This window comes from Protopterus annectens, chromosome 8.part0 (genome assembly GCF_019279795.1).
Source record: "Protopterus annectens isolate FY-2018-M chromosome 8.part0, PAN1.0, whole genome shotgun sequence".
NCBI lineage: Eukaryota > Metazoa > Chordata > Ceratodontiformes > Protopteridae > Protopterus > Protopterus annectens.
This window is the reverse complement of record NC_056741.1, coordinates 562,157,598-562,173,031: the sequence shown is the minus strand read 5'-3', so window position 1 is coordinate 562,173,031 and position 15,434 is coordinate 562,157,598. Positions and strand designations below refer to the sequence as shown.

General features: G+C 43.5%; 1 protein-coding gene across 1 annotated transcript in view; it reads left to right on the top strand.

Annotated features, from left to right (window-relative positions):
- The window catches only part of EIF2AK3 (eukaryotic translation initiation factor 2 alpha kinase 3), a 928,830-nt gene that overhangs the window by 317,659 nt on the left and 595,737 nt on the right, over positions 1–15,434 (top strand). The window contains exon 4 of the mRNA XM_044079283.1: positions 11,058–11,194. Coding sequence (XP_043935218.1) covers positions 11,058–11,194 — 137 coding nt within the window. The remainder of the gene's footprint in view (positions 1–11,057; positions 11,195–15,434) is intronic.

Below are 15,434 nucleotides of genomic sequence, written 5' to 3'. Positions count from 1 at the left end.
CTACAAATTTGTTCTTCAGTTTTTATAAGTGGTTTAAGAATTGTATCCACGTATTTAGCACACCCCACTAAAATAGACCCCCTGCTATCCACAATTGGCCTAAACGGGGGTTCAATGATGGATTTGTGAATTTTTGGGACTCCAAAAAACTTTGGCATTTTTGGTGCTAACATGGACAAGTAAGTGTGAATATCCTGGTCAATAAACTCCTCCAAAAATAGGTCCTCGATGACATTCCTGATGTAACTAAAGGCTTTGTTAACTTAATTCAAACTGATTATTTCATACGGGCCGTTATTTAAATGGGCAGATAATTTATTTACATAATCAATGTTATCCATGAAAATGAGCCCATTACCCTTATCAGGTTTCATCACCCGTATGTTACAGTCCTGAATTAAGGTCAAGAAGTCCCGCTGTTCGCTGGAAATGTTGAGGATACTCCTCTTTTTACTATGTTTACCCTCTGCTAAGTGTCTTAAATCTAGCTCGCAGGCCTTTTCGAATGATTTCAGGTGATTGACGAGGGGTGGGTTAAACAAGCTAGCTATTCTAAAAGGGTTAATTAAAGCCGAATCCCTACCTAAAACAGTTTTCAAGTTCAATTTACGAACGAACAATTTGAGGTCTATTAAGGTTTTAACTAGATCCATGTGGGAATCAGGGACAAATCCTAAACCTTTAGAGAAGAAATCCGCCATGTCCTTGGTGATGTTCAAGGTAGTGTAATTAAAAATCCTAAAATCTCCTTCTGAACTACATACTACCACAGGGTAATCCTCTTCAATTGTCATAGCCTTCCCTGGTTCTGCTTGCTCTTTAGGTTGGTGCCTGATGTCCCCATCCTCTTTGACCTCAAATTCATCTGGTGTGAATTCCGGCCTTCCCAAAAACCCTGATTATGGTTATCACTAATTTCACCTCCTTTATAATTAGAAGCTCCTTGTTGTGGTGGGGGTGTTGTGCCCGCGTTATCTGACATGACTATAACCTCCACATCATCCTCTAAGCCATCCCCCCTAAGGTTTTCCCCTTGGTTATTAAATTCTTCATCATTCAGAAAATCATCTAAACATTGCGCTGCCTGCCCTACTCTGGGCAAATCATATCGGTCTTTTTTAGAAGGGATTCCATTAGCTTTGACCTTGTTCATATTGTTAGTATTCTTAGCTTTGCCCACCTGCGGAGGTGCTGGGTAGGCCACTTTGGCCTTATACTGTTGAACATCTCTCCTAATTTTCTTTTTCTTGTTTTCACATAGCTTACTAGTAGTGGCCTCTATGCTAGTGAAAATCGCATAATCATATTTATACCTCAAGAAATCTTGGTGCTCTTTAATTTGTTGTTCCAACCCAGCTAATTCCTCTCTTAGGGTGTTTATTTGTTCATCATAATGCTGAATCAATATTCTCATGAACTCAAAGCTCTGTTTATCAAAAGGTCAAGCAATACATAATGAAAAGGAGACCCTTCAATCATACCTACTGGAAAGCGCCATTGCCTGAGCCCTTTGGGAACAATTTTTCTTTCTATGCACTCCTCTAAATAAGCAGTTTCTAGTTGTAATTTTTTACATTTAAATAATTTAGCATCAAAATTGCTAATGAGCATGTTAATATTGTCCAATACTGAGCCCGTAGCTCCCAAACACAGTTCACTTTCATTATTATAATCGTAACTGTCATTGAAAAAATTCCTATTATTTAAATACAAATCTATAGTAGGTGCCGAATCGTGCAGCCTACTTCTCATGACAGTACCTTGTGTGTGCCCTGTGTTATGCATGGGCAAGTGTCCTTGACCTGGTGGAATTTGTGTATCGCTGTTCGAAGTGGCATTCAAACGATTAGTCTCGATTGTCTCTTCGACTGTTAGGCCACTTCTGTTACGTCCTGCAGCTCTAGACACTTTGTTCGGATCCATAACTTCCTTAGCGTTGTCCCTTGTGTTGTTCTGAGACCCGGTATCTCCTCCACTTCCGTACGACTCTTCAGTCCTTCCGGTCTTATTATCTAAACGATCAATACGTTGTGTTAACGTATCCATCCTGCCTAAAAGCAGGTGAATCAGCGTGGTCAAGTCACCGTCAATATTCACTTCTTCACCCTCTCCGGTTCCGTTTACGCTATTAGAATCTCCCACAGGATCCTGGGAGAACAATGGGTTCTGCATCGAACTGCTTCCAACGTGAGCCATACCACGACGTTTAAGACAAAAACAGCAAAACAAACTTTTAAAAAGAAAACCACGAAGGAAGCTGAGTGCAGAAGTAATAAATGTTCCAATAAGCAGGCGATAGCTTTTAAAAACAATGGTGTTAGCACTTTATTAACCAAGAACTTTCGGAAGGTTCACTAACCCTCCTTCCTCAGACAAAACAGTTAGGCTCAATGAAAGGTTGAGGTTAAATACTAGTAACCCCTCCCTAATTAACAAATTTTAATTAACAAAAGACATTCATATAAAAACATTCAAATGAACAACCAAACCTACTTTTTCCTCTTGGTTAAACAGAAGGACATCTTTTGTCAGTCTACAAATACATGCAAAATCCTACCATTCTTTTATAAAAATACCTCAATAGAATAAACCTTCTAATAATTCCAATGTATGTATACAAACAAATAAATACTAAAGAGAATGTTATGAACTAAATAGGTATAAAAGTGACTCTCACACAGTAGACAAATAAGGGTAAAGGGAATTAAACCTTGTACCACAGGAACTACAGCTCACAGAACTGACCCTCTTTACCAAATGCCAGAACACTATTTATCATGATTTGATTGAAGAGCAGTTCATTGATGAGTTTTGGTTAGACAGGATATTAAAAGGAGTCTGATAGACATACATCACCCACATGCTAGACTGTAGTGTGCCCATCCCTTTGGAGACCATGGTATATGTAACACTGACTAGTTACATGCATGGACCTTTCAAAGACAATTTGGAGACTTGCACGTGAAAGAGCATGTCTGGTTCTCTGGGATTGCAGAAGAAAAAGCACGTACAGTATGTGCATCTGTGATATACTCCTCCCTGAGGTAGTGGATGCCATGGATTGCACCCCCGTTGAAATAAAGGCCTCAGATGGACCTCACTTAGCCATGTATGTCAGTAGAAAGGATGGTTATTCCTAAGCTGTCATGTAGTATGCAAAGCATAGGGAATTATTCCCATTTTTTGTGTGTGTCATTTTGGCTCCACACATGATTCCTATGTTTGGCACATCTGACCAGCATTGCTGCTTTCTAGCAGGTTGATTTTGGGCAAGGCCAACCCCCGTCACCCCTCTTTTTTTTTTTTTTTTTGTTAGTATTGCAGCTGATGCTGGCTACTCTCTGGATCCCTGGCTAATGAGTCTTATCCACCAGAATGAAACTGCCTTTGAAATGTCATGTAATTGCCAGTGCAGAGAGGTGAGAACCATGTCCTTACTTTTGTTTCACAGTGTGCATCTTACCACCCCTCGCAGGCACTTCATCTTCTTTTCAGGTTTCGCAAGTGCTCTGCCCTCACTGCCCTGGTTTTGTTGCCATACAGATGCACTTGTCTGTCAGTATTTTGTACATCTTACTTTTCCACTTATTTGGCCTTATGTCACATACTGCCCCTGACACTGTGCCTGTCAACCTCAGCACCTCTGATTCAAGTGTTGACCTCTTCATTCAGGCTTCCTTTCTCCGCAACCACCCCTCCCAGATACTTGAAGAAGCTGTTGACCTGTTCTGCTATTTTCCTTCTATCTTAATTTTCAGCTTCTTAAGATTTCCTCGACAACCATCCTGGCTGTAGTATGTGCATCTCGTATTCATTCAGTTTTGCATTTCATCCCAGTGTCATTTGCTGAATTTTCTGTTTGGAGCCTGCTTGTAATGCCATGCTCTGTATGTACAGCAACTTTGTTGATCTGTCCTCTTTGACCTCTTTGCTTATGTAGTCCCTCACCAGTGTGACTAGCAGTGGGCTCAGACCTGAATCCTGTTGCATACCTACTCCCTCCAGGAACCCCTTTTTGAGTCCAAACACTGTTCATACTTGTGTCACTGGATACTTTTGAATAGCCTGCAATAATTCTAGCAGTGTTTTTAGGCTTTCCAAGTCCTCTTTCTTGGGACCTTGTCCTATGCTTTCACCAGGTTTAGGAATGTCCAGTTGGACTCTTTCTTAATCTCCATCTTCTTCTCCATTATCTGACTCACTGTAAACATTGGGTTCTTTGTGCTGCATCCTGATCTGAACCTGAAACGTTTATCTCTTGTCTTACTTTCTTCCACTTTCATGCAGTGTGACAGGAGTTTGATACCCGTTTGCTGTCCACAGTTGTGAATGCCCCTTTTGGTCATGTACACTGGTGCTAGTTTATTTTCCAGTTATCTTACTCTTTTCTGTATAGGTAACGAGTGTGGTGAGAAACAATTTCTCCCCAGTCATCCAGCATTTTGATCATACCTGCTTTGACTTCTACTGAGCTTGCTTTTCTCTCTGACTTCATTTTTCTTAATACTGTTCTAATGTCTTGGGTGGGTTGTTCTTCCTCTTTCACTGTAGGCTGTGCATTGGACAGTACACCTTCTGTGGAGTTTACTTTATTCAGAAGCTGCTGGAAGTACTCCTTCCATGTCCTTTTGATGTCCTCTGGACTGATGAGCAGATTGTTACTGGCATCCATTATGAATGGTGGTTGACTGTCTTTTTATCTTTCTGACTTTGCCTTGCAACCTTTGTGACATTTATCCAGAAGGTGGTAGAGTGCCTCTGATGCCTTGACTTTCATCATTCTGTTGGATGCAATAGCCTTTTGGCTCTTTGGGTTGTATCCTGTGTAGGATACAATTACTACTGTTCAGTTTAACAAAGCTATGGATCCCGTCCATACCTTCAGCCCGACTTCTGATTGATCAAGCCCAGAAGAAGCAACTCTCAGGTTTCACAGGAGAAGCAGTTGGTTTTGAAACTTAATTTTCTATCAGACAAGTCCCCCACAAGAGAACCCTTCCACACAGAAATTATTGACTTTTTAAGAAAACATTACCATATTCTGTTTGGTGACTAAAAGTGGTACTTTATCATTAAGAAACCCGATATTTTTTCACCATATCAGATGTTTCCTGTGAGGGATCAGTATTTTTAACTAGTGGCTTATTTTTCAAATGAAAATCATGTTTATGATAAAAGTGTATTGCGTATGTGAACTTTTAATGTTTTTGTTTGAATTTAAGAATTAGGAAGTGTTTTAAATAGGCAGAAAATGTTTGTTAATGTTTGCATACTTTGTAACAACTTCCTTATTTTTTCTGTCAAAGTGCATTTAGTGTTTCTGAATTCATTTATGACTATTTTTAGTGGTCTACTTGTACCTTTGCAAAAAAGGGGACTGTTTGGGGAAGGTAAATATGTATTTGTGTGTACTGCTTGCGAACACTGCTTGATAAAACTTAGCTTCTGACCAACTCCTTCCAGCACTTCATACCAGCTTTCAGACTACTTCCTTGGCTGCAGCATAGATACTTGACTCCAACCCTGCTGGCTGTTCTCCCACTTTACCTAAAAATAAGAAACAACATAAAAGAGCCTTTGCTACCACCTTGGGCTCAGTCAGTGCCTTAACCGTTGGTGGGTGAACCTAAAGTGGCCATCTGTTGTACCTCAGACTACTCACTTACTTCATTGGGTTCCTGTGGTGTGGTCCTTTCAGCCAGTGTGGACTGGGGGGGGGGGGGGGTCACATCCTTTTTGGCAAATGTTCATTGTGTTACACTGCTGCAGTCATTACACTTGGGTTATCCTGCCGTCAGGCGGTTCACTCGGCCTGAGTTCCAAAGTCTTGGTCCGGTGTCGGTTGCTGTCGCCTCCTCCCTGACGTGAGTGCAACACGGGTATATAAGATGCAGCCGACGCCATTTTCTTCAGTCTTTCTTGCCGCGCGGTGCCCGAAGCAAAAGCAGTTCGCAAGTGCCGGTCAGCCGACTCCTGAGATTTTCATTCCGAATCCAGAACCGAAGTCTTCTACAAAGCTAAGTACCCCGTTGGGGAAACTTTTTCTTGCCTCAGACCGATGTCAGTAAAAGTTAATAACTGTATTTCTTGTGGGAAGCAAATACCTCATAAGGATTTCCACTCCTATTGTATCCCATGCCTAGGCCCAGACCATGACGTCACTGGTTGTCAGTTTTGTGCTAGGTTTAACAAGCACACTATTAAAACGTCGGTTTGATTTTGCCAGACATTATTTTGGCAGAAAATTCAGTTACACCATGCCGTTGGAACTTCCGACAACCAGAATACATAAAAAGCGCAAAGACAAGGACAGGCATCTGAGGCCCAAAACTGACGAGGCCTCTTCTAGGCTGGTCGCTGGTTCTCCGGTTTTCAGCGGGGCGCCTACGCAGCCCCTGACGACTGCTTCCATAGAACCACAGACTGTCTCCGACTCCCACGTGGAGCTGGCTGGGCCTTCGGACGCTCTAGGTTTTCAGCCTACCGAAACTAACCCTTTAGAGGGAACCGAAGTAGCTGAGCAATCCACAGATTCAGAGGTTGTTTTCAGACCTACCCTGTTAACCATTAAACCCTCTGCTAAGTCTAAGCCCCCCTTAAAAATAAAGAAACAGATACAGCATTCTCCAGGACAGGCTTCCATGCCTAAGAAACAGATGCTCAAAATGGCCGAAGACCTAATCACTCTGATCAGGGGCCCCTCCTGATAAAAGGCCCAGACAGGATGCAGACTATGAATCTTCCGACCAGGTGTCCATTTCTTCAGATTCATCCTCAGACCTAGGATATTCTTTACCCCCTTATGAGGATTCTGATGCTGAGGAATCAATTCCATCAGTCTCTCCGCCTGAGGACTACTCCTTTGGGGAGACCTTACAATACCATGAGGGAGCATTTCCATTGGGAAGGCCAGGATTACTCAAAATCCAAGAAAAGGCTCAGAGACTTCCTTTTATTACCTCAACACAGACCCCTTGCTATTCCGTCAGTGTTAGATATTGTGGATGATCTGTACACTGAATCCAGCTTAAACCCTGACTCCTTACCTCCAGCCTGATAGATATTACAGAGTCACCGACTCTCACAAATTTCTGTATAAAAGCCCTGTTGCTGACCCTGAAACTATTTCTCAGGGACCCAAAGGGATTAAGGCTCATCAGCAAAAAACTCAGTTCCCTCTGACAGAGATTCCATAGCATTAGAGCATTAGACAGGGTCTTCACAAAGTGCCTGGCACCAGTAATTGCATTTTGCAGACAAAAAGGAATTCAAATTTATCCGTACCTGGACGACTGCCTGATTCAAGCAGAGAGCAAGGACATTCTTCTAAAGCATCTGGTGTTTGTAAAAAAGTTATTAAGGTGCCTGGGGTACACAGTAAACGAAAAGAAATCAAAATTAGTGCCCTCACAACAGATAATATTCCTGGGTGCCAGCTTGAACACAACGGCCCAGATGGCTTATCTCACGCCAGACAAGCAAGGACAACTGACTCAATATTTTCAATTGATGGCAACAAAGACCCAACTCCCTGCAAGAAAAATTCTGCAGGCCTTGGGCTACATGGCATCTTGCATACTACTAATTCCATATCCCAGACTGCATATGAGGAAACTACAATGGTACCTAAAGAGTGTACGGTCTCAACACTGTCAAAGTTTAGAAATAGTTATACCACTAATTCCTTGTCTTCAACAGGAGTTTTGATGGTGGGCTCAAGCTTGTCGCCTCAACAAGGGACAGCCTTTTACACAACCCACAGCCAGGCAAACACTGACAACAGATGCATTAGATTACACCTGGGGAGCACACATGGCAGGAAAATGTATTCAGGGTGAGTGGCCCGCAGAGCAAAGGCATCTTCACATCAATCAAAAAGAGATGCTAGCTGTACAAAATGCACTTATAGCTTTCAAGGACCTGCTGCATCCAGTACAACTACTACTAAAGACAGACAACACCACAGTTATGTGGTGCATAAACAAGCAAGGGGGCACACACTCCTACCCCTTCTGCAGACAAGCCATGACCTTGTGGAGCACAGCTCTAGACTTCCAAGTTCATCTGCAAACACAATTCCTGCCAGGAGAGAAAAAATACACTGGCAGATGACCTAAGCAGAAACATCATGGACCCCACGAATGGGAATTGAATCCACAAATATTCATAATGATAACACAAAAATGATGGAGCCCGGACATAGATCTGTTTGCATCCCCAATAAACTGCCAGCTACAGAAATTCTGCACAAGGAGCTACCACCCACAAGCATGGAATGTGGATGCCCTCTCATTCAGCTGGAAAAACCTCCCAAGTATACGCTTTCCCACCTTTACCTCTCCTTCCAAAGGTACTCATAAAAGTCAGGCAAGAAGAGTCAAAATAATCCTGATTGCACCAGACTGGCCACGCCAGCACAGGTATCCAATATTAAAGAACTTAGCACAAGAACCACCCTGGATTTTCCCTCAAATCCCACATTTGCTGACACAGCACAACAATCAGGTACTTCACAGCCAGCTAAAGACCTTAAACCTAGCTGCATGGAAAATTCCTTAGTCAAGCAAGCAATGCCTCTCTCCAAAGCTGTTATGGATGTCATTCTGGAGGCCAGAAGGCCTAGCACCAGGAAAGCCTACTCGGATAAATGGAAGAGATTCTGTGCCTGGAACCAGGTGCACAGCCTTGACCCTCTTGTCCCAAACATTCCTCAGATGCTTCAATATTTAACTGAGATGCTGGAGAAGGGCCTCTCCTTCTCATCCATCAAGATCCACGCCTCTGCCATTTCTGCTCATTACAACATGGATCCACCAATTTTCTCTAATCCTTTGCTCAAACAGTATCTCAGAGGGGCTAAAAACATAAGACCGCCCCGTAGAGCACCTACTCCAACTTGGGACCTCGACTTTGTTTTGGAAAAATTTAACTTTACCTCCTTTTGAGCCAGCTAACACAGCAGAATTAAAATGTATCTCTTGGAAAACTGCTCTGCTACTGGCAATAACATCAGCACGAAGAGTTTCAGAATTACAGGCACTAATGGCAGTGGAACCTTTCCTCATTTTCCACCAGGACAGGGTGTCTTTAAGAACTAACCCTACATTTATGCCAAAGGTGGTATCAAGTGTGGCTCTAAACCAAACTATTCACTTGCCAACTTTTTATCCAAAACCACAGAACAAAGGAGAGAGACTACTACATTCTTTGGACAGTCACAGACCGTTACGCTTCTACTTTGACAAAACCAAAGCTTTCAGAAAATCTGAGCAATTATTGGTAGCATATGCTGCAGGAGCACAGAGAAAAGCCATTTCAAAACAGACTATTTCAAAATGGATAGGACATTGTATACGTTTCTGCTATACTCACCATGGGAAACCTGTACCTAGCAGCATTAGATCTCACTCCACCAGGGCAACAGCCACTTCAACTGCCTACCTCAGAGGAGTATCTACCAAGGATAGTTTGGAAGCAGCAACATGGAGTTCTGTGCATACCTTCACCAAGCATTACCATTTGCCTTTATACTCCAAATACAGAGCTGGCTTCGCCACTGCTGTGCTGCAGGGCCTTATAGCCACCCCTAATGCCTTATAGAACCAGCCACCTTACCTCAGCTTTGGGATTCCACCCAAGTGTAATGACTGCAGCAGTGTAACACGATGAACATAGTACAGTTTGTACCTACCATAAATGTTGATGTTCGAGTGTAAACACTGCTGCAGTCCAGGTTACCCTCCCTCCTTCCCCTCTTACTTTCTGGTACGTACCTAGGTCATCTACCCTTTACTACTTATGGGGAGTATTTGCTGGTAACTGAAAATTGTTGTTTGCTTTTCTTTTGGTATACTTTATTAGCAATTTGAATTGCCTATCTATTTGGGGGCACCTGACATCTGGGGCAAGAAAAACTGAAGAAAATGGCGTCGGCTGCATCTTATATACACCTGTCGCACTGACGTCAGGGAGGAGGCGACAGCAACTGACGCCGGACCAAGACTTTGGAACTCAGGCCGACTGGGGAACCGCCTGACGGCAGGATAACCCAAGTGTAATGACTGCAGCAGTGTTTACACTCGAACATCTACATTTATGGTAGGTACAAAACTGTACTTTCCAGTGTCCATTACTGACCTGAGAGACACTGGGATACTTCTCTAGGTAACTAGGGAAAAAGAGATCTCTTGATAGGGTTAAACTGCCATCTCCGAATAGATCTTCTCTCAGGGCGTTTCCTGCAAAAAAAAAAACAAAAAAAAAAAAAACAAAAGGGTAGACATTTTACCTGAAGACATGGTTTCTACTTGAAGTGACGATTTTCTTAACATAGGCAAGTATTACAGGCTTTTAACTGTGGTTCTCAGAAATACTTAACCAAGGGCATTGTCACTAATTAAATTTCTGAGGAAAAATCTGTCAGAGAATTCTTGTGTAGACAGAGACAAGGCTTCTGCTATAGTTTCCCATACCCGTAACTCAGATTCTGAGGGCATCTTGATGACTTTCATTCTCTGACTGTTTCAGTGACGAATGAGATATTTTTCTGGGAACAGGTGGATGTTTCCCCTGAATTAGAGATATTATGATATGTTTCAAGTGGATATACCTCATTCTACACCCATTCCTCCATCTTGCCAGCCTTTGAGGGTGTTTAATATTTCCTTAATAATCCTGACTCTCAACTTTCAGCTCCCAAAAGGAGGTTGACTCTATGTTGTATCTCAGACTAACATGTTTTTTGTTTTCTCATCTAAAATCAGATCCAGCTGCAGTATCTCCCTGCCATTTGGGAACAGACTATTAGTTAATACCATCCCCTCCTCTGTGGACTTTGTTGAGCCTATGAACTTTCAGAAATTGAATTAAAGCAGATGTAAGAAGCTTGTGTTCTGCTGAGGTTCCTTTGTAAGTGGAGGTTGGGAAGTTTGCAAGAAAGAATTGGGTGGCAAATTCTGTCTGTATAGGTAATAGGAGAAACTTCATGATAGAGTGACTTGAGATGTATTTGAGAGATTAAACAGAAAATGACCTTAGATAATACTTTTGCTTTATAGCTGCGATATGTTTGCTCAGCGGTTGGCTGCAGGAGGTGGAATAATGATGACAGTGATGAGATGCAGGAGGATGTTCTACTTTTGCAGCGAACTCAGAAGACTGTACGAGCTGTAGGACCACGCACTGGCAATGAAAAGTAAGTTGCTGTAACAAAAAAAACAGTTGTAGTTAATTTTCCTTAGTTAAAATTTTGAAAGAATTACTGGACTCCGATGATTTAATGCACATACAAGGTGAGCTTCTGTCAGACAACTGAGTTAGAGCCAGAATGCTTCCACCAGCTAGTCACATTGTTATGGTTATATTTCCAGCATAATTTCATTTAGCACTTGATATGGTCCCCAGTTTATGAAATCAGTTGTCACTGTCTTGTCTGTGAACCTGCTTGGATTCCTTAATGTGTATGTGTGTGAACTTGTATGTATGTATCCATTGTGTGTGTGTGTGTGTATGAGAGAGACATGCACATATATCCAAACTAAAGGCTAAAAAGGTCTTGCAAACAAAACATGCAGTCAAAACTGCAAGAAAGAGACCGCTAAAGTAGAATCTTCACTGTGTGATGCCTTAAAACTCATGTAGCGGAGACCCATGAAATAGACCGGCGTTTCAACTAAATTGCTTCTGAGTTCCCATGACTTTTTACTTTTTTAGTCTTTACTGGTGCATTTAGACTAAGAAAGCCAAACCCATCCTGCTGTATAGATGCCATGTTTCATCCTTTTTTCTGAGCTCGTCAGTACAGTTTAAGTGGATTGTTTGGCCAAACTCTGGAAAAAAGCGATGCTATGTTGTCCTATCTCACTTTCATTCTTACATGTGGGTTCGGAGCTGATCCTCGGCACTGACTCGGACGTTTACAGAAGCGCAAAGTCTCTAATTTGGCTTGTGGCAAGGTAGATATCCCATCATGCAGTGGCATCAACTCTCAGATCTTGTTTGCCGCTCTACGAGTTCAGAAGTGCTCTTCTTGGCCGTGGCCAAGTTAAACCTTTTCTTCAGTATTTTTTCATTTAAAGCTTGTTTTTTCAGATAGAACCGTTAGAATACTTCCTTTAGATAAATCGTTAATCTTAGGTATTGTTATATAGTTGTCACTGGTTTGTCAGCTGTTTGGCCGACGTTTTTTCCGCAGGCCTGTGTTTTGTTGGTATCCCATAGTGGTAGTTTTAGATTATTGCCTTGTAGAATTTGTTGTTTTCCTCTTGTTGAGTCCTTTTGTCAGCTCTTTATTAGATTGGATAGTGTGTATTTACATTGCAGGACTGGTATTAGCTTTTCTGCCTGTGTGTGTGTTTGTCTAGGCTTAGGTAACTTAGTTAACTGTTTCTAGGACCAAGTCCTCTATTGATCTTGCCTTTTGTATTTTTAGTGTGGTGTGTTTTCACTTTAGATAAACCTATTTGCCCGTCATTTATTAGAGGGTTTTTTTAGTGGTGTGTTCCTTTCCCATTTCTTGGCAGGACTAGGCCCGTTTAAGTTAGAGGACCTAGTCTTCTCCTTGGCATTTACTTCTCTTTTAGTGTGTGTGTTATTTCTCCTCCTCCCAGTAGTTAGGGTCCATTTTAATTAGAGGACCTAACTAATTTCTTTTTGTACCCTTTCATTTCATTTCTGCTTTGTTTACAGTGTGAAATTATGTGTAAGGAGTCTAAAGAGAAGGATCATAAACCTTCGGGTTTTAAGAAATGTCAAAAATATACTCAGAAAATGTCCATAATGGACAGGCATAATTGTATGTGTCTACTGTTTAGGGGCCATTCACTTACAAAGAGACTTGTAGCTTTTGTCACACTTTTAGCTCAAGAGTCCTTCAAGAAAGGAAAAACAAATTGATTTTGAAAGGTTTCCTGAAACCATCCTTTGAGGAAGCTTTAGGTAGATGTTCTTCGTGTTTCACTGTTGCAGTCATTACATTAGGGTTATCTGCTTGCAGGTAGCCCTCAGTCAGCCTGATTAACAAAGTCCTGGGTCCTGCGTCGGTTGCTGTCCCTTCTTCCATGACGTCAGGGGTATAAAACATGCAGCTGACACCATTGCATCAGTCTTTCTTGCCATGCGGTGCCCGAAGCAGAAGCAGTTCGCAAGTGCCGGTCAGCCGACTCCTGAAACTTTTGATGTAATGGGATCCTATCTCGCCTACATTCATAACTGATGGGGTTCGGAGCAGATCCATCGGCTCCGACTCGGCCACTATATACTAGAACGAAGTCTCTAATTGGCTGGGCTACCCCTTATCCCAGAATGCACCACGCCTGCTTCTCCAGATCTCGTTTGCCGCTTTTCAAGCTAGACGTGGTCTCAACTTGGCTGGAGCTAAGTGTTTTTTTTTTTTATTACTTTTTGGTCTTTTGACCTAGGGTTTTCTTCACAAATTTAACAAACAGCTGTTTTAACAGCTTTACGTGTGTGTGTGAACCTGTTTTGGTGTGATTGGTTGTTGGTATTTTTTTTTTCTACATACCGGGCAAGGCCCGTTTAAGTTAGAGGGCCCTTGCCCTTATTTGTGTGTGGGTGTGTTGATTTTGTCTCTACTGTACGTCCTGATTTATCGGGCTAAGCCCGTTTAAGTTAGTGGGCTTCTGCCCGTTTTGTGTTCTGTATCTCGGGCCAGTCCCGTTTTGAGTCAAAGGGCTCGTGCCTTACTTTAAGGTTTGTTTTTCGTTGTGGGAAATAGTTGTGTGATAGGATGTCGAAAGAGCAGAAGTCTGGTTTTAAAAAGTGCAACTACAAAATGTCTCTTACTGATAGCCATGCTGTTTGCGTATATTGTTTAGGACCGAAACATTTGCAGGAAACGTGTAGTGTTTGTCATGCTTTTTCCTCTAGGGTCCTTCAAGAACGAAAAAATAAATTGATCCTTAAGGGCCTTATTAAGCCCTCCTTTGAGGAAGCTTTGGCTTCTCCTTCCTCTCCAGCTTCTAAAAAGAAAAGGTCGTCTGCTCCGACCAGTCCGTCGGAACCGACTTCCAAGAAGCATAGGTCGACTTCTTCTTCCTCGGCTCCAATGGCTTCGGAGCCTTGGGTGGAAGGGTCTGCCTCGATGCCTCTTTCCTCGGCTCCATTGGTGTCGGAGCCGCAGGTCGGGGGATCGAGAGGCGAATCACCTGCTTCGGCTCCTTTGGTCTCGGAGCCGTTGGAAGTGTGCAGCTCAGACCCCCCCCAGCCCCAAAGTCCCCTTCGGCGCTGATGCTTATTCATACGGTTCCGGATCCGGTGCCGATGGTGTTGGAGCCGTTTCAGAGCCGGTCCCCTGGTCTATCGGAGCCGAGAGAGAAGTCGTCTCGGCCCCCATCTATTTCCTCTAAATCCTCCAGGTTGTCAGACTCAGATTTTGACAGAGTTATCCAGAGGCTTTTCCAGTCCCCGGTTTTTGCAAAAATGGTCTCTGCTCCAGCCCACTCTGCTCCGGAGCCGGTCCCCACTTCGATGCATTTGATTCCTCCTCCAACCTCCTCGGAGCCGTTGGAGTCGGTGATGGTAGAGCGGAGCAGAGTTGTCCAGTCGGAACCGAGACTCCCTCGGAGCTTCTCTGTTCCGACCATCATTCCTACCCTGTCCTCGGCGTCAGGGTTCAGTACCGGGACTTCGTCGGTCGGGGCAGAGGGGAACACTTTGGAACTGGTAGCTTCGGTGCCTAGTCTTCCCCTCGGAGCGTCGGCCGCAGGGATTCCCGGTACCGTCGTGGTCTCTCAGCCAGTGTCCTCCGTAGAGTCTGGAGGTCCTGCTTTTGAGGCCATGAGGAGTGCGCTGGCCATGTCCTTGCCGGCTCAGCAAGTCTCTACCTCACCGTCCCTAGACTTGGGAACTGGTGCTTCTGGTGTGCTTCATTCCCATGACAGTGGGGCCCCAGGGCCTGAGGATACCCCCTTGGGGGGTTCCCTTCTCCCGGGAGGTCCTTCGGAATCCGCTTCAGATAAACCTCCAAGAAAAAAATTGTGCAAGAGGAAGCACATTGACTCCCAGGATGAGTCTATCACATCAGATACTGACCTCGATGATGCGGAGGGGTCCCCAAAATCGTCCTCGGATGACGTCTCATTCTCAGATATCCTCGAGATCCTGAGACAGAGAGGCGATTGACAGTCCAAAACCCTTCCGCAGAGGAGTCAGTCTTCCTCAAGGCTTTTGGGGCCCAGCCCTCCGCCTCCTGGGTGTCTCCACCCTTGATGAATTACTAGATTTAGTTTCTCGAAGGGTGTGGGAACACCCTGACACTGTGGAACCGGTGCCTGCCAGGCCTAACAAGTTCCTCTCAGCCCCTCCTCAAAAGGAATTTTTGACTAAAGGAGTTGCAGTAGATGCGATGGTGGTGGCATCTGCCACTCAGCAGGACGTGGCAGAGGCTTCAACGTCTATTCACCCTCCTAATAAGG